Here is a 21,875-nt window from a genome sequence, read left to right as displayed (position 1 = left end):
AGAGAGAGAGAGAGAGGGGTGGATGGCGATCATCGAAGAGATCAGGAGACGTAGTGAGGCTGCTGCAGATCATCAGGTGGACGCAGTACGCATAGGGCTGGTACACGCAGAGTCGTCTAATTATAGGTCGAGTCCACATGAAGAGGAACGTGAGCTGTGCCTGGTGCTGGACCTCGATCACACTCTTCTCGCCTCGCGCGGCCTCAAAGAACTAGGCGTGAATGAGCGGTTCTATCTACTGCGTTTGTTTCTCGAGGCCGGCGCATCCAGCGACATTCACGTCTCGCGCAATCATGCTGGCGCAACGTCAGACCTCGTCGTCAAGCTGCGCCCATTCGTGCACGAATTCCTGCACGAGGCTAGCTCCATGTTCAAGCTGTACGTATGCACCATGGGGAGTCGCAACTACGCCCATGCCGTTGTGCGCCTGCTGGATCCGCTCGGCCGGCTCTTCGACATCCGCAATATCATCTCTCGGGACGATCCCGGCATTAGCCCCCTCACTGGCAAGAACCTGGATCTCGTCCGCTATCCCGCCTCCCGCGTGGTTATAGTGGACGATCAACCCCTTGTTTGGCCCGGCCATTCCTCCAACGTCATCGCCATCGACCCTTACCGCTTCTTCGGCCGGAAGACACATCAACGAATCTACCGTCCAGGAGGCCAGTCCAGGCACCCGCCGCCACCGCTGCCACCGTGGTTCGATTCCCTCTTTCCGGAGCTCCGTTCAGCCGCTGCCTTTTCCCGTCGCATAGCGAGGGAGGCTTCCTTGGATGGCATGCCCTTGGCCAACGTCCTCAAGCTCCTGCGCTGCATCCATCGTGCTTTTTACGCATCAGATTCCTATCGCCACCCAGCTCCCATTGATACGGTTGATCTCTTGCAGAATGGGGCCGGCAGTTATAAGGATGTGAGAACGATCATGCAAATTTTAGCATTGCAGATCGGCCATGACGGCTGCAGGCTGATGGCCGTTTTAAGCCCTGCTGAGCTTCAACCATTGAACTTGCGGTGGCTAGCAGCTCTGACACATCAAGCAGCACTCGAAACCGCAAGCTCCGAAACAGGCGCTGCCGTCGAAGACTTGGCAGAAGGTACGGCCTCAGCTGCAGATGGCCCTATAGAAAGAAGCACTGGACTCGAAGACTTTCCAGGTACCCCAGCTACAGCTGCAGATGGCAGCCCGATAGAAATCTCTGTGGATGATTCCCCGGCCACCCGCGAGTCAATATAATGCGCATTGTTTTGCCATCTAACAGCTCGCCATTTTGAGTCTGCTTCGGCCTGATCGGTGCTCACGAAAAAACTTGTTTTTATCCAAGTAAAGACCTGCAAATCCTTTACTATAATTAGGAAGTTTTCTCCCTCATCCAAAGCAGGAAGCAAAATATTATTTGTTTCTGATAAAGAATCTCTTGAAATATATCACGAAGACCCAATTTCAATTGCAGAAGCAGTTATAATTCAAGAAAGGCATGGTTTTGGGAAACAAAAGAGTATATTACTTTGAGCAAAGCTGGTTTTTGAAATGTTAATCTAGTAGTTTTCTGGCTGGTGCTATATAAAAAGGAGGTAGCTCAAGTCCTTGAGCCCATACTCTATAAAGCTGGTTTTGTAACCATTGAGCTTAAGCTTCTTGACTAAAGCATCCTACTATGTGGTACACTTGAATTGTTTTCTGAAAAGGCATTTATAAATTCATTAACACAAGAATGTGAATCAACAAAATCTATCTGGTTACCTAAGAACACTATGCTAAAATAATTGATTCAAATATCATTACCTACCTTAGGCTCCACAACGTTCAATTTTGAGCACTATAAGTGCATACGTGGTTGTAATAGATGCCCTTAATATGGAAGATCTCAATTTTTTCGAAGGGTGCTTGTTAATGCCACATTGCTCAAAAAATAGTATTACCTTTCTGAGGTGTGTCCACACTATAAAACTTTCAAAACGTTTATCGCCGCCCTTTATCGCATTTTGGAGAGAGAGAGAGAGAGAGAGAGAGAGAGAGAGAGAAAGAGAGAGAGCAAAATGAGGTAGCCAAAGAGGAGAGAGGGAAGCAATAACTTTTTTTGTAAATTAAATATTGTCGCACTTATTGCCGCTCATATTATCGCATATATTATTGTGCATATTACTTCGTAAATTTAAAAAAAGAACAGAGTAAGGTATGTCGTGTTTTTTGCAACATACCTTGCTCTTTTACTCAGTTAGCAGCAAGCTAATTCGGATACCTTGCAACATACCTTGCTCTTTTACTCAGCTAGCAGCAAGCTAATTCGGATATCATTTTTTGGAGCTTTTATAGTAAAAACACTTATTATTTTGATGAATCGGGAATGTTGTAACTCTTATTTTATATAAACATTATAATTGATGAGCCGGAGCTACAAGCTTGCAGATTGTATCAACCTGTCTTTAGTTAGAGCTCTCAGATTATTAGTTTTGACCACAAAAACCTTGGCTAATGTATAAAAATCAATTTTTATAAGGTTTTTATAAGTTAATTTGGATAATAGAAACACAGCGTAAACTAACGGCGCTCACTTCTCTTCTTCTCGTGCTTCCTACTCCCTTCCCGATTGTCACATTGTAGTGCAGTTTGTTGCGTTGCAACCGCAAGTAAGAGCTTTACGCATTGACGTAAGCATTTCATGGTAATCCGTAACTTTTGACGTCGCAGATTTCATCATAAGTAAGAATTTAAGCTTCAAAATCATAAAATAAGTATAGGGTGGGGTATTGGGACATCATTGTTAAGCATTTACAAGCATTCTAAGTCGAAAACGATTAGGTCAAAAACTCATTGCTGTTAATAATCGCGATTTTTGCACTTGATCTAAAGTGAGATTTGAGACCATAAGCATGTTGCTTCGGTCTTATAAACATGTCCTGAAAGTTTCGTAACGTTTGGATGTTGTTTGCCGACGAGGGATTAGCTTTTGGTGATTTCAGTCATTGAGTTAGATGCGAGTTGTTTGTTGTTTTTCAATAGATTGACTACCTCTTATAGCCTCTATGTACTAGTTGAATCATCTTTGTTCCATGGATTGATAATTATATTCATGGTGCTCGCTATGTCTGCAATAAGATAGGAGTGAGGTTAAACACCCGTCCCACATTTGGCGCCGTTTGCTGAGGATCGAAGAGACTTAAACTAGGAAAAAACACGAGCGTTTTGTGAAGTTATCCTTTAACTTTCTTTAAGATCTCTTAGAGTCAAAACTTTCTTTTTAAAAACCTCATAGCTTAAGATTGTCATCTTTTGTTGTGTAGAGGTAGCTTGGAAGTAAGTTGTACTTGCTAAGTACCTTTTACGATTGTAGGATTAGATTAGGATTTTGAGGATGATTGATGGACGAGACAAGGCTTAAGATCAAGGCTCAAAAAATCATAAAAACAAGAAAAGAGTGTTTGTGGACACTTTCCACAACCCAATTGCAGTAGAATCTAGGAGTAGGATAAGTAGATTCCGAGGTGGGATTTTAGAACATTGCTTTCTCCAAAAGAATCAATTGTGAGTTTTTTATGTGAAGTTGCAGAATTTTGGGTCTACGGATAGAAATAGCACCAGGGTGAAAGCATGTTAACCTGTCGTGCTTTTTCATGTCCCGGACAATGCTAACCAGCACAATTTTGACATATGCTAACTAGTACAATAACTTGAGCTACATCTCCAAGATCTATGACATATGATATATCAATAGAAAAACACTTGAAACAAGGAATCCAAATGTACAACCTCCGATAAATTTTGATATTATTTGTAAAAAATTAAGCGGAGGCCCAACTTTTCGAAGATGTGCTAACTTGAAACTGCTAACTAGCACAAAAAGCGCGACAGGTTAACATGCTTTCACCCACCAGGGTCCACCATTGAATCCAATCAGAGAGCATGCTTTAAAAGTTGTATGAACCAGTGGGTAAGCTTAAGGACGCATTGAGGTAAAAGTTCCAAGAGTTCGCAAAAACTCAAATTATTTACTTTTTCTTGATATTTTAGGCCAAATTAAGTTGACTTAACTCAGAGGCTTAAAACAGCTCATGAAAAAACTGTCTAGTGGAAAAGTTCAAAAAGGTGATCATTTTAGGACTAAAGTAAATAATCGTGATTATTTACTTTCAGCTCAAAAGTGGCCAAGGTTGATACCAGAGACTCTATGCATGTGTACAAACATCTTCTGTAAAGGCCCATAGAATTTGGATCACCAAACTGACCAAAAACTTGGTACAAACTAAATTCTGTAGTGACTGTCGAGAACTTGAGTGTAAATTGGAAAATTTTTGTTCAAATTCAGTGAAACTTGACTCAATATAGACTTATATTGAGGTGTTAACCAAGTGTACATGCTTAGTTGATCAAAAAGATGCACAAATTTGCCACAAGTAAATAATCGTGATTATTTACTTTTGTCCCATTTTTTAGCTTTTTTTACCAAACCCACCATACCACTAGTTTTAGCATGTTATACTAAGCTCACAAAGCAAACTTGACAAGATTTGGATCATTGAAGTGAAAATTGTGGCCAAATTTGCAAAGTCAGTCTGTAGACACAAAACTGTTGACCATTTGGACATAAATTATCCAGACTTAATGAAACTTGGCTAGGGAGCTTAAGCTGAGCTTCTTAACAAATCTGTGTCAAGATTGTGACAAAAACTTGCATAAAAATAGCATGAGTAAATAATCGCGATTATTTACATTTGCTAGAAAATTGGACATTTTTGCACATTTGAGTATACCGCAAGGTCAAGAGTATCAAGTAGATCAAAAAACTCAAATTTGGTGAAATTTGGATCACAAAAGTGAGACGTAAGCCAGATTCTTGAAAATTGAGTCTGCGGACACGAAACAATTGATAACTTGAACAAATTTTGTTCAAACTTAGTGAAACTTGTCCAGAGACCTTAACAAGTTGAGTACTTGCCAAAACAAGCCAAAAAGTGTAAAAATTTGAGAAAAGTAAATAATCGCGATTATTTACTTCTGATACACAGAGATAGACTTTTTGACTTCTGAGCTTGTACAGTGTTAGACCAACATAATACAAGGCCACCATGCAATTTTGGGTTCAATCTTATCGAAATTGGTACATGTTCACTCAGTTTCCAGGTTGCGGATTTTTACAAAAGTAGAATCTGAAAGTCTCAATTACTGACTCACTTAGCTCAAATTGAAGTGATACACATAGACCAGTCACAATAGTTAGCAAGAATTGTATAGTCTTTGTGAAAGAATAGCTAACTTTTTAAAACTGATACAGAAATGACGTAGCAGACAAGGAATTGAAAGCTTGGCAGAAGCTATAATCAAGACAAGTGGAAGAAGCTGATAACAAGTCAATCCGACGGTAACTGCTCTATCCAAGGCTTCACAAGTCTATAAGAACCTTAGATCTGGTCGTATACTAGCAAATCAAGGCATATTTGGAGAGACCGCTAGTAGAGTATCCACCGAAGAGAGTGTTAATCAAGGCGATCGATTGGACACTATCTTTGAAGAAGTCTCAGACACTTTTTCAGAATCAACATCTAAATGTCTTCCTATTGGACTCGTTCAAAAATCGGAACGACAGTGCAGTTGTCATAATCACTAATATCTAATTCTTCAAAATGATTTTCTCATGTTAAATTGACCATTTAATATGGGGGAGTGCCACGGGAGAAAAAGCTAGAAAATTGGTTAAGCTGGCAGACCAACCACAGTAAGGATCCAAAGGAGCAAAAATAGGGATCCAAAGGGGGAGCCATCTGCAAAAGAGCAATGTGCAACAATGGGATTTAAAGACCCTAAGGTTCAACCCATTAAGACTTCCAAAATGCTAAGGTTCCAAAAATCAAAGGTTGTATCCAATGGTCAAGCTTAGGAAAAATTGGATGCTTTGTGTGTGTACAAAAAAGTCTTCATGATTCCTACATAGGAGGGGGCGAGCTCGATCTGTAAGTAGGGGATGAGAGAAAAACACACACACACACACACACACACACACACTCACAAGCTTACTTTACACAAAGGGAATGAGGGACACATGTCAGCTCCCTAGCCCATCCTATTGGATGCCCATATATGGAGGTGGACCAATGAGAATTAGGCTAGAGTAAATCTAGTTTAATTCATTTAAAAACACTCAATAAAAGAACCAGCCTCCCAAGGGGTCCAATGAGCATTCAGTAGCCCAATGGCTTGCCTGATTCCTATTGGCCAGTGGACAAAGGGGTCCAATGAGATTTTAGTTGCATTAATTAACTACCTAAAGCTCTCACAAAATGGGAAAGGTGGACACATGTCAAAAGGCTATCACTTATGCTTCTTAAATCCTATTGGCTAAGCCTGAAGAGGTCCAATGAGATGCCGGCAGGAGGATTTAGCAAGAGGGGTCGACCAAGAGAGAGAGAGGGGGCTGGATTTCTCAAGACATTATTGCACACACACTCACACTAGCTCATGTGTGAAGCAAGAAGACTCTCTCTCTCCTTGTCAAGATTTAACGGAAAGCTCATCACCTACTCCAAGCTTGTGAGAAGGGAGGCCTACACCAGTTCAACTCTCGGCTTTGTGATGCAAATCCAACCAAGAGCCTAATGTGGTCAAAAGCTGAGCACTCAAGTATGTGTGTGGTACTCACTCTCTCGCACTTGACGAGGGCATAAGGTGCAAAAGTCGATGACACTCCTCGCCAGTGCCCCAACGTCCTGTCTCGCAGCGTAGAGAATGGGAGCTAAGGACGAATGGAGGCAATGGTGCGGATCGCACTCAACGGGATGGGCTCAAGGATGTAGAATGGGTTTCGGTTACCTCGTTCCGAGAAGAAGAGAGATTTGTAGTTTGGGGCAACGTGTGTGGTGTAATGGCTGAAGCGAGAACCTCCGGATTTCTCCCAAGCCGTGATACATTGGCGTTGTAAGAAGGCCTCATTAACTTGGGAGGTCGATCGACGCATCCTTGACCAAGTGACATGCATCCCATCTTCCAAACCATTTCTTGATATCAAGCATCCACCCATAACTTAGTATTTTGCTCTTGCATGTCTTTTGAACCATTTGACTTGCTTCATATGCGATTCTAGGAAGTCGATGCAAAGGGCTACGTTGTGTCTTACGCATGTACTCCACAACCCTTTGCCATGCCCAAGACCTCAATGGGAAGCAATCGGACTCAAGAAGTAAGAGCATGTAGGGTGTTTGTGTCTTGACTTGGAGAAAGTTGAGGGAGAAAACGCTTTTGGACATTCTCAAACTCTTTCCAAGTAGACTTCCCGATGCTTCCACCCCACACCTCACTCCATAAAGAAGCACCGGTGTCACCAATGTGTCAAAGAGGTACTTTTTGAGAGCCCAACACTTGATCTCTCCTGCATTGACATGTTCTCAAATGCATAAAGCCCTCTTTCCGGCTTCCAAGCGACGCATTGCACAATCCTTCCATTTATGATTGGATGGAACCTCAAGGCCAAGGTACTTGAAGTGATCTACCACTTCAAGTTTCCCATTGTTATATACAATGCATGGATTTTCATCATTGAGGGTCTTTACAAGCATAACCCTTGGTTTTGGATCCATTACGATCAGCCCGCTATGTAGGCAAAAGCGTTCCAAGACACTCATAAGCTTTTGTGCATCTTCTAAGGTATGTGCCAAGAGCACTACATCATCGGCATAAAGCAAAAGCATGATCACCGCATTTCCAATTTAACCTCTTCTATGCCTTCTTGCTGCATAAAGTCAAGAACCATGCATTCCAATTCATCAATGAGTAGCCCAAAGAGGGTTGGGGAAAGTGGGCATCCTTGTTTGACACCAATAGTGCTTGCAAAAAATTCTGAAATTCCATCTCCCATACGTAATCGACATATCACTTTTTGGTAGATGCGAAAGACTGCATGCATAAATTCTCTCGGCACTTGAAGGCTTTGCATACGTCTCCAAAGATTTCCTCGCGGTACCATGTCAAAAGCTTTCTTGAAATCCACAAAGCAACAATACAACCTTTTTTCCTTTCAATCGAGACGCTTCCATAAGAACTCGAAGAGTGACAGGTGATCAATAGTGCTATGATGCTTTCGAAAACCTGCTTGGCCAAGTGCACGTTTGCCATTCTTTTCAGCCCATTCACTTATCTTCATCTCCATGATACATCCAAATAACTTTGCCATCAAAGAACCAACCATTATAGTGCGATAGTTGTTCACATTGTTTACATCTCCTCCTTTGTGCAAGGTTTGATCCAATTTGCACTCCAATCATGAGGCATGCCATACTGAAGTGCAAGGTTAAACATATCGCATATCCAATATCGTGTTTTCTTGCTTGTCCATTTAATCATTTCAGCCTTGACACCTTGAAGGTCACCTGCCTTGCGAGTAGCAAGTTTCTCAAGCGCGCGGCATACATCTTCAATGGTAAAGAAGGGAGACATAAACGGAAGGGAGCTACAACACTCCATCTTATCAACATTGGGTTGCTCATAGAGGTTCTTACAATGCATATACATATCCTCAAGAGTCAAGTCACCAAAGCTCTCAACGCGCTTGCCTTTTAGATTTTGCCAAAACTGCCACATGCATGTGCTTTCTCTTGTGCTAAAAGAAGTTGTTTTTCGACTTCCCACCTTCTCCTCTTCTTTGAACAAGTGCTTTGTATGTGTGGTGAACATTCCAAGTAAACTTCCTTGTCAAAACAACAATTTTGTGCGGGCTTAACTGAAGAAATGGCGGAGTATGTCAACTCCCAAAGGCCATGCACCATATCTGCGGTTATACACCATACTATGGTGGATTCTCAAATCAATTTCCAAACAGGGGCTAAGAGAAATCCTAAGCCCATGGAAAACAAGGGTTCCAATGAGCCTAAGGGGAAGGACAATGTCCAAAAGTCTCCTAAGGGCAATTCAAATAACAACAGGAGAAGGGAGTTTACAAAGGCAAAAACAAACTCTATCTAGAGCTTAAGTGTTACCGCAAGGAGAACCGTTGTTTCAAGTGTGGTGAGCAAGAACATGCATACCGCGCTTGTCCCAAAAAAGAACACCTGCCATGAGCCTCCTAGAGCTACCTTGGTCAAAATCCAAGAAGAGGAAGCTCACCACAAAGGATCTCCTCTATGCCATGCTTGGGGAAAGGTAAGAAAACATAAATCTTTTATTCTCTTTGACCCTGGTTCTACTCACAATTTCATATCCACAGAGTTGGCCACCAAGATAGGAGTCCAAGCCTATGATATGGGATATGTCTTACCGGCAGATGGTGCTTTCAAGGGGCAAGAAGCTTCAATCACTCCCTTAATTAGGAAATTGAGGCTCCATGTACAAAGCTATGTGGACAAAGAGGACTTATTTATCTCTTCTCTCAAGCATGAGGATCTAATCTCAGGGGCACCATGGTTTGATTGCATGGCTCCCAATGTTAAATTCCCTAAATTCACTAGATGAACACAAGCAACACCTCCAGGTAATATTTCAAATTCTAAGAGAGAATAAACTTTATGTTAATCGAAAGAAAAGTGAGTTTTTCTTACAAGAGATTCAGTATTTAGGTCACATTATCTCTCAAGATGGCATCCAAATGGATCCATCAAAGTTAGAGGTAATAAAAGGATGACCTAAACCAAAGAATCTTCATGAATTGAGAAGCTTTATAGGTATTTGAGTATACTATAGATGCTTCATAGAAAAGTCTCACAAATCGCGGGACCATTACATGACCTAACAAAGAAAAACGTTCGGTATACATTGTCTACTAAGGAGAACAATGCTTTCAAAAAGATTATCTCTCAACCTGTGCTTACACTGTCGGATCTCTCAAAGCCATTTGAGGTCCAATGTGACGCTTGTGGTGATTGCCTTGGAGCTGTATTGCTCCAAGAAGGGCACGCCATAGCATATGAAAGTCAAAGGCTCGACCCTGTTGAGCAAGCTTGTTAGAAGCTGGACACACCCTACGAAAATTGACTGCTCGGCAGATTATCATTTTTTATAATTATTCATTCTTTGAGAAAACCTGACATTTCACCTTTTAAATATTGGGGCTTACAGAAGTTTCCAGATTGTATCCCAGTTTTGACATTTAGATTGAGTAGATGGTTAATTTGGAACTTTAGGGTTTGAGAATTGTAAGGTATTTATACCACTTTTTGACCTTAATGGAAAAACCTTTGTCATTTTTAAGAAAGTTTTGAAGTCTGTGAGTGAGCGTACTGTGTACGAGAGAGAGTGTGAGATTCATCTTGATGCTACGTATGCTCCGGTGGTCAGAATCGAGTGCGGAGAAGTGTAGCATGTTTCCCCCGACGAGAGCTATGCACCGATACCTACATTGCGCGCGTACGGTCCGGTTTTGCGAGCTCCATCTACGAGCTTCATCTAGTGATTTGATGAGCATACATTGTCATATTTTGCATTGCAACATATCCACACGTTCACATTGAGTAGAGCTACACATTAGGCACTTTAGATTTTGGAAACAAAGATCTGCAAATTTCGGCCAGACATCCTACGTGATTTTGCACCGTGTGTTTTGGGTTGGGGTTTTGGTTCATAGACCTTAGGGAGAGCGACCTATTGGTGTTAGTAGGGTCTCCTAAAACTTTTGTGGTGTTTCGAGATTGTTTGATGGGTGTTCGGCTCTAGAAAGCGTTGTAGGAAGTTTCCTCTTATGCACTCCTGAAGGCTGTGACTTAGACATTGGGTAGAGACCTCTGTAGGAATTAGTTAGGAGTCGGTCAAGTGTAGGTTGACACCCTATGCTTGCTTTCAGGCGCCTGCGGGCCGAGCTTCATCCTTAGCTAACAAATCTTGTTAGGTGAGTTCTCGTTGTGCTAACGTCCGTCGCGGCGTATCCGTCCAACATTGGCGCCGTTGCCGGGGATGAAAACCTTAGGTAGGTGACCAAGACTAGTCCTTGAGGAAAGGGATTTTTTGGCTTGCCAAGAGTCTCATTTTACATTTAGATAGGATTAGAGGGTGGAGGACTCTCTAGGTCTTAGAGGGAGTCTAGGGAACGTGTGTCTGGCCTAGATCCTTCGACTTAGGTAGATTTAGGTAGACTGAGATAGTTTTAGATATTAGTTGAGTCTTGAATAGGAGTTGGAGTGGTAGAAGCGGTAAGTGGAGAGCTTGAGAGTCCGGAGAGGCCAGAGAGCAACCAAAACACCATTATCACCATTTCACATGATGAGTAGGAGTAGAGTAAGTAGGACATCATGATTCAGGATCTAGAGCACTTCATGCATGTATACTTGCTTGGTAAATTCATCACAAGGTTGTAAATGTTATGGAATGATATCTTATTATTTATTGCATCTTGACAGGGGGAAAAGGCCTGACCGAGCTAAGCTATTGCAAAAGGATATCATATTTTATGTACATTTTATTACTCAAGTGCTCTTTATGAGCTTTGGCCATTTATGACCGGCCGGTCAGTTTGTACTCACTTTGAACATTCAAGAATCTATAAATTAAATACGTGCAAGAGGGAAATGGTCACTCTTGCACGGGGGGAGATTGCACCCAGTGTCTGCGTTGCTCTTCTCATCTCTCCTCTCTTCTCTCTCACCGTGCCAGGCGTAGCACTCCGCTCTCGGAGGTGCACCTGCGCATGTTCTCTTCCTCTCTCTTGCTTGATGTCTCTCTCTGTTCCCGTACATCGTTGATTACGTGCTAGTGGATTCGTCAGGTATGAAGATTCGTGTATTTCTTTGTATATAGCATAGTATTTGCATATTTTGCAAGGACGCCACGACTTCCGATTGTAGCAGGTGGTATCAGAGCGTAGGCTACGCTCCAAGACTGAAGATTTTCTACAAGTAGAAGCTAAGTGTTTGTTTCCTTATGCTTGTAGATTTTGGTAATTGCTTCAATTTATAATAATTAGTATTGATTATATGATATAGTTAGTCATCTTGAAATTAAAGACAAGTTATTCTTTGTTATTATGATGTATAGTAATTACTTAGTGAGATTATGATAATTAAACATCGTAATTAAACAGATTAAACTTAATGAAAATACTCAATAATAAGAAGGGATTATCATACGGCCTTAGATAGGATATTATGAAAGATTAAGTAGTAGAGAGGGGATTAAAAAGGATTAATGAAGGAATTATGATTGTTAATATCATTAACACTTGCTAATATGATGTAAGTGTTCGAATTCAACATATGGCCTTAGATAGGATATTATGAAAGATTAAGTAGTAGAGAGGGGATTAAAAAGGATTAATGAAGGAATTATGATTGTTAATATCATTAACACTTGCTAATATGATGCAAGTACGGAAAGAAAGAGATTAGGCTATTATATTGTTTATATAGTTAAGCCTAGGATGGTCGATTTATCAGTACTGGAAGGTTGATTAGTTTCCTTCGGGCTACGAGAAGAAGAAGAATTCCCGGTAGCTTGCTGTAGGAATACACTCGAGAGACCTTGGGAGTGTCCGAGTGAAGAAGAAAAAGGGAGGAGACCACCACCATCTCTAAGCTTAGTGGGAACGACCTCAACTTATTTTTGTGAGACTCATTTTTGTGAGACTCAGAGGCAAACAGCGTGAGCTCCTTTGTAGCGCCTTCGATCATCAACAGAGTAATGGAGTACCCATTTACCATAGATTTCATGGCGGTCAAGGCCTCATAATCACAAAGCAGGGGCTGAAATAGCAGCAACGACGGCAATCATTAGTGCATGCCTCGCCTACTAGGACTCAATCATCGCAGGAATGAAATGTTGCATGGTGCACACCTCCCCAGCTGTCTCACACCCCCCCTTTGGAATGCACTTAGTGTCGCCCACATCAGGCTTGGATGGTAGCCACCCACCCTCCCCCAGTTATCTCGCCGTCATCAGTTGGCATGGAGTTGAAGCCGCCCCCACTCACTTGCGGCTGTAGCAGTTTTGCGCTTCCACCACACACACACAGAGGTCGCCGTTACTCTCTGCAGCTCTACTCTCTCTCTCTCTCTCTCTCTCTCTCTCTCTTACCATGTCCAACAACCAACAAGTAGCGGCCAAAATTTTTCTCTCTCTTACACACACTACCCGCCAACCAACCTCACTTAGCATCCCTCAACAGCCGCCATGAAACCCGACATAAAGAGTTACGTGTAGTAGTGATTCCTCTCTCTCTTCAGCCCCACCAGTCACTTTCTCTCTCTCTCGCTCCCTCCCCTCCCCACGCAGCCGACCTTCTTGGTCTCCTTCTAATTATCCTGGCAACCCTTTTTTTTCGTGGTGTGCATGCCATTGCCCAGCCGCACACACACACCACAGGTCTTTCTTTCTCCCTCTGTCATCCAATGGCGCACACCAACCTAGACCACTCTCTCTCTCTCTCTCCAACTCGTAAGCTGCAGCAGTCGGCGACTGTTTCTCTGCAGTACTCATGTATCTTTACCAGCTCGTCCTCAACACCCACCCATAGGTCGACCACTTGAGTCCTCCAATTGCTACTCTGTTCTAAGTACCTCAACAACGCACACACTCACGGCTGAGCTAACCTGCTTGCCAAGCTTCCCCAACCTACAGTAGCACTTCTAATATAGCCCCCCCACGAGGCAGCTTATGGCTTCTCTCTCTCTATATCTCCTAGTCGACCTCTCTCCCCTATAGCTAGCCTCGGGATCCCTGTTTTTCCACCCCGAGGGTCACGAGCCCCCTTGCTATGCATGAACTGGCGGTCCGTGCTTTCAAGCAACTGCATTTCTTCACCGATTTTTGGCCTTTTTGCTGCATCAGCCTAGGCCCATGCAGGGCCCGGTCTCATGATAGAATGTTGCAATGTATGTATACCCTCAGTATCTCGCCAACTAGATTCACGTCGATGGTGGCCCTCGTGAGAATCTCTACCTTGATTCCTATCGAACTTCAAGGAACGTGAGTTTTTCATCTCTAATCCAAAACCATTGTATACAACAACACCACTTGGTAGAGATGATCCAAATCCATTGTATACAACAGCACCACTTAGTAGAGCTTAGCTTCAGCACTCTACTTATGGCGATGACCTTGAGTGATTGCACCATCGAACCCTGAGTCTTTAACCTGGCATAACCAGTCCCGCCCAGCTTCCGTGCAGCTCTCTCCCCTGCCAACACTGGATGCTGCCCTTTAATGTTGAGGGCGCAATTATCAATGCAACCGCCTACAAAGTCTGAGGTGCAACTTGCTCTCTTTGTAATTGGCTAGCCTATAGTAATCTCACGGGTCCATGCGCATACTGGCTCGCATGTGTTCTGTAACTCACCATCAGAGAAGTCCAGCACTCGAGTGAAGTGTTTCCTTCAGCCAGATGATCAGGATATTCATGATAATGAAGATGATGTTGGCGATGATAATGCACACGTTGAAACATAGGGACACTGGTACAACAAACTCTGTCCAAAAAGGAGTAAAAGCGACAGGATATAGCTGTTGCAGCATAGCTTGGCATAATACTCACTTCTTGCAACTCTCGCAATTGTCAACCATCTCTCTCTCCCTCTTCCTCTTGTCTCTAGCACTCAAATGGAAGGCCTCTTTGTTGCAGCAATTCATCCTTGACCGACTGTCTGAAGCGGTACACATGCAGTTCGCTACGAGCCTCGCTAGGGCTTCTTTAATGTGACGTATGCGTGTCATGTTGACTCACTTGAGTGCAGGCAGCTTCACCAAGGTTTTTGCAGTTCCGAGAATTTAAGGTTTTTTGTCCCAAGACTCAAATGCAGCATAAAATATTACAAGGTCTACTTTCATCTTGTTGTATATGTTCATGACCTCGTCATATAGTTGATGTCGAAATCCCTGCAACCATGAGCTACCCACATTGACTTTAGGTGACGCATGCTGGTGCCCAACCACACACACACACACACACACACACAAATAGATTGAGGAGCTTGCCTTTCCTATAGTGTTGCTGCACGTCGGGGGGCATGGGCTTTGATGATGCATGGAGCAAGTTCGTGGATACCTCTTTCTCCATGATGAATTTTATCAAGCAGTCTTTACGGAACCCTCATCATCCATGATTGCTATACCTACCGAGGAGAACGTTGAACCTTTCTCCTATGATTTCAATGGTTTTCATTATGTAATCATTTATTATGTCGAAATATGTGATTACAACTACTGTGATCTGCGTTCACCGACTGTCTACACATTGTCTTGTCAAGTTTAGGTAATTTGTATAAGATACCACCTCCCTTCCTACCTCCTCCCAGTTAATATCTAGAGGCTTAAGCAGATGGTTTTGTAAGGCATTTTCTTGACGCACCAAAAATCTATATTCTCATCCCTAATTCTAGCTCTACCTAACAAATAATTTGTCATAAATAAAGGCTTCTAGGCAAAGGCAGTTCAAGATCAAATTACTTTTGGGTTGTTTGTCCAATCAGTCACGATTAATCATCATAGACGTCTGTCAGTCCTCCATGTAATTTTGTCTCCCACATTGCACTATAAAATCCAATTAGATCTCCTTACCTACATTTTTTTTCCTGCCTTGTTCGTGGTTTTTGTCTATCTGTGCTATTTCGTTAGGACTGCAACATTTTCTCACATTTCCATTTTTGCAGGGCTATGGCTAACTTTTAATTTGTGTTCCAGCTTCATTTAATTTATTTTGCGATTGTTGAATCAAAGTGCTAACACTATATGTTCTTAATATGTGATCGCACACTAATCTTGAATCAAATTCTCAACAGAAAACATAGTCTTTTATTTTATTTCAAATTACTAACACAAAATTAACATATTTTGGAATTGTTAATTATACTATGGTGTAAGTTTGATAGTCGTAGTTCTCCTTAGCTTCTACAAATCTGTTTGACACGCCTCAGATGCAAGTTACGATCATATCTCTCTCCACAAACACACTGGCTCATATAATTTTGATGCAGTGTACCCTCAACGTATGTACATTAATCTCACTCCCCTTTTCATAATTGCTTTACCGCCGACAATCTTTTATAGATTAGGCAACCCAACATCTCTCATGTCATCACTAATACTTATCAAATGGAATCTCAGATACATCACTCCTATTTTTAAATTTCATTTCTCTACATTATCTACTCACTGAATACTCCATCAAATGCTCCGATCATGGCTTCTAATTGCACTACAAGTACTTTTTGTAAAGATGATTTGTCAATAAGCCCTGCAGCTACTCATGTGAGCCACGGTGTTTTGGGATAGTGCACAACAATTTGTAAGTGCCTTGATATATTGCATTGCGATGTCAACATTGTAACTATTTTTATTCTCTCCTTTATGCCTTGTCTAGTCCATTGGTCACAAGCACACATATCCGCCGATTTAGGCACTGTGTCAATGCTCATCTAGTGCAGATTCGCCGATTTAGGCAACACAACAACAAACTACAGATTCACGCTATTTGAACTTATATCAAATGCAAATTCGCCGATTTAGGCAGAATTAGTGCAGATTCGCCGATTTAGGCAGCACGTTGGGTGTAGATTTCGCCGATTTAGGCAACACCGATCACAAAATCATGCTGCAGTGGCTGGCCACCACTATAACTGGTATGATTTTGTTACCCGGGTACATAATGACAGTGATTTGGATTTGGACTTATATTGTGGAATTGGAATTGGATTCGGATTTGATATTTGGTGATTATTATGGCAGTGTTTATGTGATGAGACTTGACATTATGAGATTAATGATGACTGTGACCAATGATATCCTGATTCATCAGGGTATGACATATACTGCTTATTCTAGTGGTATGGGACACTAGAATAGGTAGTATGTGGATGACGGCATGCATAAGCTAATGATTGTTTAGTTTCATTTTTTTTTTTTTAATGTGATGTTTTTGACACAACATACTAATCACTGTTTCTGACAAGTATTGTTTGCAAATTTTTATCTTCGCAACTGAGGACAGTTGCTTTCCAACGGAGAGGTATGTTATTGAATTGATATCCTATTATTTATTCCAGCTGTGACAGGGGGAAAAGGCGTGACCGAGCTAAGCTATTGCAAAAGGATATCATATTTTATGTACATTTTATTACTCAAGTGCTCTTTATGAGCTTTGGCCATTTATGACCGGCCGGTCAGTTTGTACTCACTTTGACCATTCAAGAATCTATAAATTAAATATGTGCAAGAGGGAAATGGTCACTCTTGCGCGGGGGGAGATTGCACCCAGTGTCTGCGTTGCTCTTCTCATCTCTCCTCTCTTCTCTCTCGCCGTGCGAGGCGTAGCACTCCGCTCTCGAAGGTGCGCCTACGCATGTTCTCTTCCTCTCTCTCGCTTGATGTCTCTCTCTGTTCGCGTACATCGTTGATTACGTGCTAGTGGATGTATCAGGTATGCAGATTTGTGTATTTTGTTGTATATAGCATAGTATTTGTATATTTTGCAGGGACGCCACGACTTCCGATTGTAGCAGTAAAAGACGCAAAAGTGTGTTTGAAAGCTGAAGTGAAGTCCAAAAGTTATTGTGAGTGTTTCTGATAGAGCTACAGAGCTTCAGGAGCATTTCTGTCAAGAAGAAAATTAATTTTAAGCCAGGAGAGATCCTACGCATAGGATGTCTACATGCTAATCTGGTGAGAATTTTGGAATTTTGAGTTGACCAGTGTGTTCAGAAGATGGGGTTTACCCTATTTTCACCTGGAAAGTTGAAATTTGACCATATCTTGACAGGATAAGGTCAGATAGACTGAAATTGCCAGACATCCTACCCAAATTGTGCCAAAGCATTATTTTAAGACCAAAACCATAGGATGACTGCATGGGAATGATCTACATGATATATTGAGTTACTGAGAGAGGTTTCATCTCATTTGGGTGAGAAAATTGGGTTCTAATCAGACTTTAGCACTTTTGACTGAAAAAGGCAAGAATAGCTAAAATTGGGGACTTTTGAAATCCAAACCAAAATCTAAGCATACCACTGGGTTGCTGACATCAAGGGGAAGCTGTGGGTCAAGTCTGGGGTCAAACATGCCAAAAAGACATCCTACGCGTAGGATGTCTTTTGTGCGATTTTGCACTCCAAACCTAATTTTGAGCACACCAAAGTGATCAACACCTCAAGGGGAGCTTGTGTTTTGAATTTGAAGCCAATCTGATGAAAAAGACATCCTACGCGTAGGATGTCTAAAGCAAGAAATTGAAGCCAGATACTGACTGTGGGCATAGCGAGATGTTGTATAGCATGAGGCAAGCCTCCTAGTCAATTTTGGTCCAATTTGGAGTTGATTAGACTGATCAAGACCAGCAGTAGGCTGTCGGGACAGATTTCTGATCCATTGACCAGCTTGTAGGTGTCCAAATCAAAAAGTAAAAACAGCTCTGGACTCAGCACATCAAGGGGAATCCATAGTGCAAGAATCCAGGCAAAACAGAGCAGGAGACATCGTATGCGTAGGATGTCTACTGGGGCCTACTGAAGAGACAATTTGACTGGGCTTAGACAGTGAGGTTCCATCTGGCTTAAGGGTTCCAAAACTTTGTTCAGAAGTGAATTTGGACCTTGTTTGTCCATTTGACGGAGCAAAGACCGAATTCAGACTTTTTCACGTAAAATTGACCAACATCCGAGGGAAGTACAGTTCCAGATTAGCATACCTAATCCAGAACATCAGCAGTGTATAAAATACATTAGTGGTTGAGATTAACTCTCCAGTTATACCAATCATTACTAAGATCACCTCTAGCAAATAAATGATTTGATTCGATTGCCGAAATTAAACGCTTGTGTACAGGTATATTCAGCAGCAAAGCAAGAAGTGGTGCAGAGACTGATCCTTTGCCAGGTGAGTGGTTGGATTTGTGATAAATTGCATTGATAAGTTTGATGAATTTAAGATCAGGAAGATACATTTTTACAGACCAGAAGGTGGCAGGTGACCAAGGTAGCTTAGTGTCCACCAAGGAGAGTGTAACTCACGCAAGGCTAGATCCACTAGCACCAATTATTGAGGAAGGTAGTGATACTGACACTTCATCAGAAAAATCCTTCTTCATGATGGGTAGTCAACAGCCAGGGGTTTCACTTATGACGGACCTATGCTAGGAGGAAGCACCTCCCTAAATCCTTTGAATGATTCCGAGTTCAGTGTGATCTTCTTAGAAGGAACAAACTCGAGGGGAGCCCTAGTCTATTCTGATTATCGAGGACGCAAGTGTATTTGTCTTAAAGAAAGACCGGCTCAGAGATTGGAGATTATTCGAGTCTATGATGATGGAGATAGATTCCGAGATGAAAAGGGGAACCACTATTTGATAGTTAGTAACCCTAAAGATTACAACAGATATGGAGATAACGTGGCGAAAGGGAAAATGGTTTCAGAAACTCAAGAACCGCCACCAAATATTGATCGACCTGGAGTAATTTTTATGTATGATAAGAAAACAACCAAGGTTTCAACTTACAATGAGAATGTGGGAATCTACAAGCATGAGAGTGAGGGAATAGTCGCTTACTTTCGCTGCAAAGAACCATACTTAACCGAATTAAGCAAAGACAAGGTTCTTTACTTATTCTCTCATGATTTAACTGCTATGGGGAAGGATACATTTTTTGTTGATAGGTATGGGCGGGAATACCAACGTATTCTCCCAGAGGAGGTAGAAAAGGCAACAGTTCCAGAGCATCAACATATGCCTCCGATGAAGTGCCAAGAGCCACCTACACCCCTAGCAAGTCTACAAATCCCTTTTCAAAGGAGTATGACGCTACCTCACAGTCTACCCGACCGCAGACATTCAACAATCAGAACTAACCAGCAACTCAACCATCATTGCAGGCATGGCTTCGAGAGAGTGCAACATTGGAGCAAGACCAAAATTGAGATGGTTATCAAGCTGCACGAGGGCTAAGGGATTTGCAAGAACCACCACTCTATTCAAGGTATCAAGGAGAGAGTAAGCCAAAGACTCAAGGGTCAACAGAACCTGGAAGACCACCCATAGAACGAGTTCGAAGAGATGAACCACCTCTGGCAAGAACCGTTAGAAATTATGGCTTAGGAACAACACTGGGAGAGGAACCAACTTGCTACAGAAGACCAGAGGAGGTATATTGATTAGGACGTGGAGATCCAATGATGAGGTTTGTAGACCATCGTAGAATTAGACCTTCTCAAGTGCAAAAATGGGTAACCAAGAAATACACAGGAAACAGAGATCCAAGAGATCATGTAGCAGCCTTTGTGCGTGTAATTAGAGCCGAAGAGGTGTTAGACTTCCCTACCCAATTTGCAGAGTTTGGACTAACCCTAGAGAATGATGCTGCTACTTGGTTTGACTCTGTAGAGCGTAGAGACTTTGAGTCTATGGAGGAAGTGTTTGACGAGTTTATCAAGGAATTCTCACAAAGGGGGATAGCTCATAATACCGTCTCACAAATCCATAAATTCAAACAGGAAGACAGGGAATCTGTGCGAAAGGTAGTCCTAAGACTAAAAAGGTATGTTAAGTTCTGTCAGTGGAAGAACTGCCAACTCAGTCCAGACTTATGCTTATATTCATCCAAGGACTAAGGAATGAAGATCTCCAGAAGGACTTACATATGAAGAGGAGCACGACGTTGAATGAGTTAACCAAGGATGCTCTTTACCTTGTGGACAAGTGTGCGGTCTACAAAGAGGGTGAGTTCAAGGATCTTGAAAACGATTCATCTTCACAACAAAGTGGAAGCAAGTCTTCTAAGACAACACCGAAAGGAGAAGTAGTTGTAACCAAGATCAGCTTGTAGAGGAAGTGCTAAAAAAGATTAACTTGTACGCCAAACCCTAGGCTAAACAGACCAAGTGGTGTGCTATTGAACAAAAATGGACAAACCATGGGATGGAGGAATGTTATTATAACAAGGGATATGTGAGAGAGAGACCGTATGCTCCCCAAGCTTAGGTAGCTTCTCCTCAAGTTCCACCGATTCCTAGGTATTAAGCAGGCAATCTACTAGTACCTGTACGTGTAGAAAGACCACAACCAGTGTTGGGGCAACAGCCACCCCTACCAGGATTACGACCAGTCGGCATAAGATACACACCAACCGTAACCGAATTAGAAGAGAAGGCTTTGGTGCCTATGCATGCATATTATGAAGATCCCAATGGATATGCGACAAACCCTCGATACCAGAACCATGGAGCATAATAGGAAATAGAGGACCACCAACATCTGCACAGGCAGCAGGAGAAGGAAGGTATAGCTTAGATGAACGAACATTGTTGTTCATAGCCAACGGAGGCATGGGCGAACAGAGACATGCATACCAATAACGAGGAGCTCAAGGAGCACCTCAACAGCCTAAAGGACCCTGCTACAAGTGTGGTGGAGACCATTGGCTAAGAGACTGTCCTCATAATGAAATCATTAGAGTCAATGCATATTGCACCGAGTGTGGAGTTACTCATTTGATTCCTGATTGCCCTAAAAACCCGAGCAAAGGAGCAAAAACTACCTTGAACATGCTAGAAACCGTGCCTTCCAGTGGAGGGTCAGAAAATGAAACAATCATACCTATTCAGGCGGTAAAACAAGCCCAAGCTCAAAGAATGACGAACGAACCCATAATTGAAGAGCCAAAAACCGATGCCCCAAGTTCAGAAACAAAAAATCGGAGAAGCACTTGGAAATCTAGAAAGGCGTGTATGAAAGCCAGGAAAGAATGAAAGCAAACACCTCTATCCAAGGAGTTAAAACACACAAAGGATAGATTAGAGCAACTAGAGGATCTAGCTAGCCTAAGCTCACACACCACGGCAACCATAGCACCCAAGGAAATAGCATAGCCCAGAAGTGCAGGATCAGGAGGATCAGTACTGGTAGACGAGGTAAATGAGCAGTTGGATGCACTTCTAAAAGTTTATGAAGCCAGACTCAAAAAGAACCAAACCCAAGAGCAAAGATGGA

General features: G+C 42.2%; 1 protein-coding gene across 1 annotated transcript; it reads right to left on the bottom strand.

Annotated features, from left to right (window-relative positions):
* Positions 1-307: 307 nt before the first annotated feature.
* On the bottom strand, positions 308-640 carry LOC147418749 (uncharacterized). Its single transcript, XM_086506295.1, has one exon. The coding sequence runs from the start codon at positions 638-640 to the stop codon at positions 308-310; it is 333 nt and encodes a 110-aa protein (XP_086362421.1).
* Between the last annotated feature and the right edge of the window lie 21,235 nt (positions 641-21,875).

Source organism: Adiantum capillus-veneris, chromosome 29 (genome assembly GCF_014529385.1).
Source record: "Adiantum capillus-veneris isolate H3 chromosome 29, ASM1452938v2, whole genome shotgun sequence".
In the NCBI taxonomy this organism is placed as follows: domain Eukaryota; kingdom Viridiplantae; phylum Streptophyta; class Polypodiopsida; order Polypodiales; family Pteridaceae; genus Adiantum; species Adiantum capillus-veneris.
The sequence above is the reverse complement of the archived record's forward strand: the minus strand, read 5'-3'. Positions and strand labels throughout refer to the sequence as shown.

What these genes read in the sequence shown, in the direction of transcription:
- LOC147418749 (XM_086506295.1), bottom strand. Translation starts at nt 640, where the DNA reads ATGTGTCTTCCGGCCGAAGAAGCGGTAAGGGTCGATGGCGATGACGTT.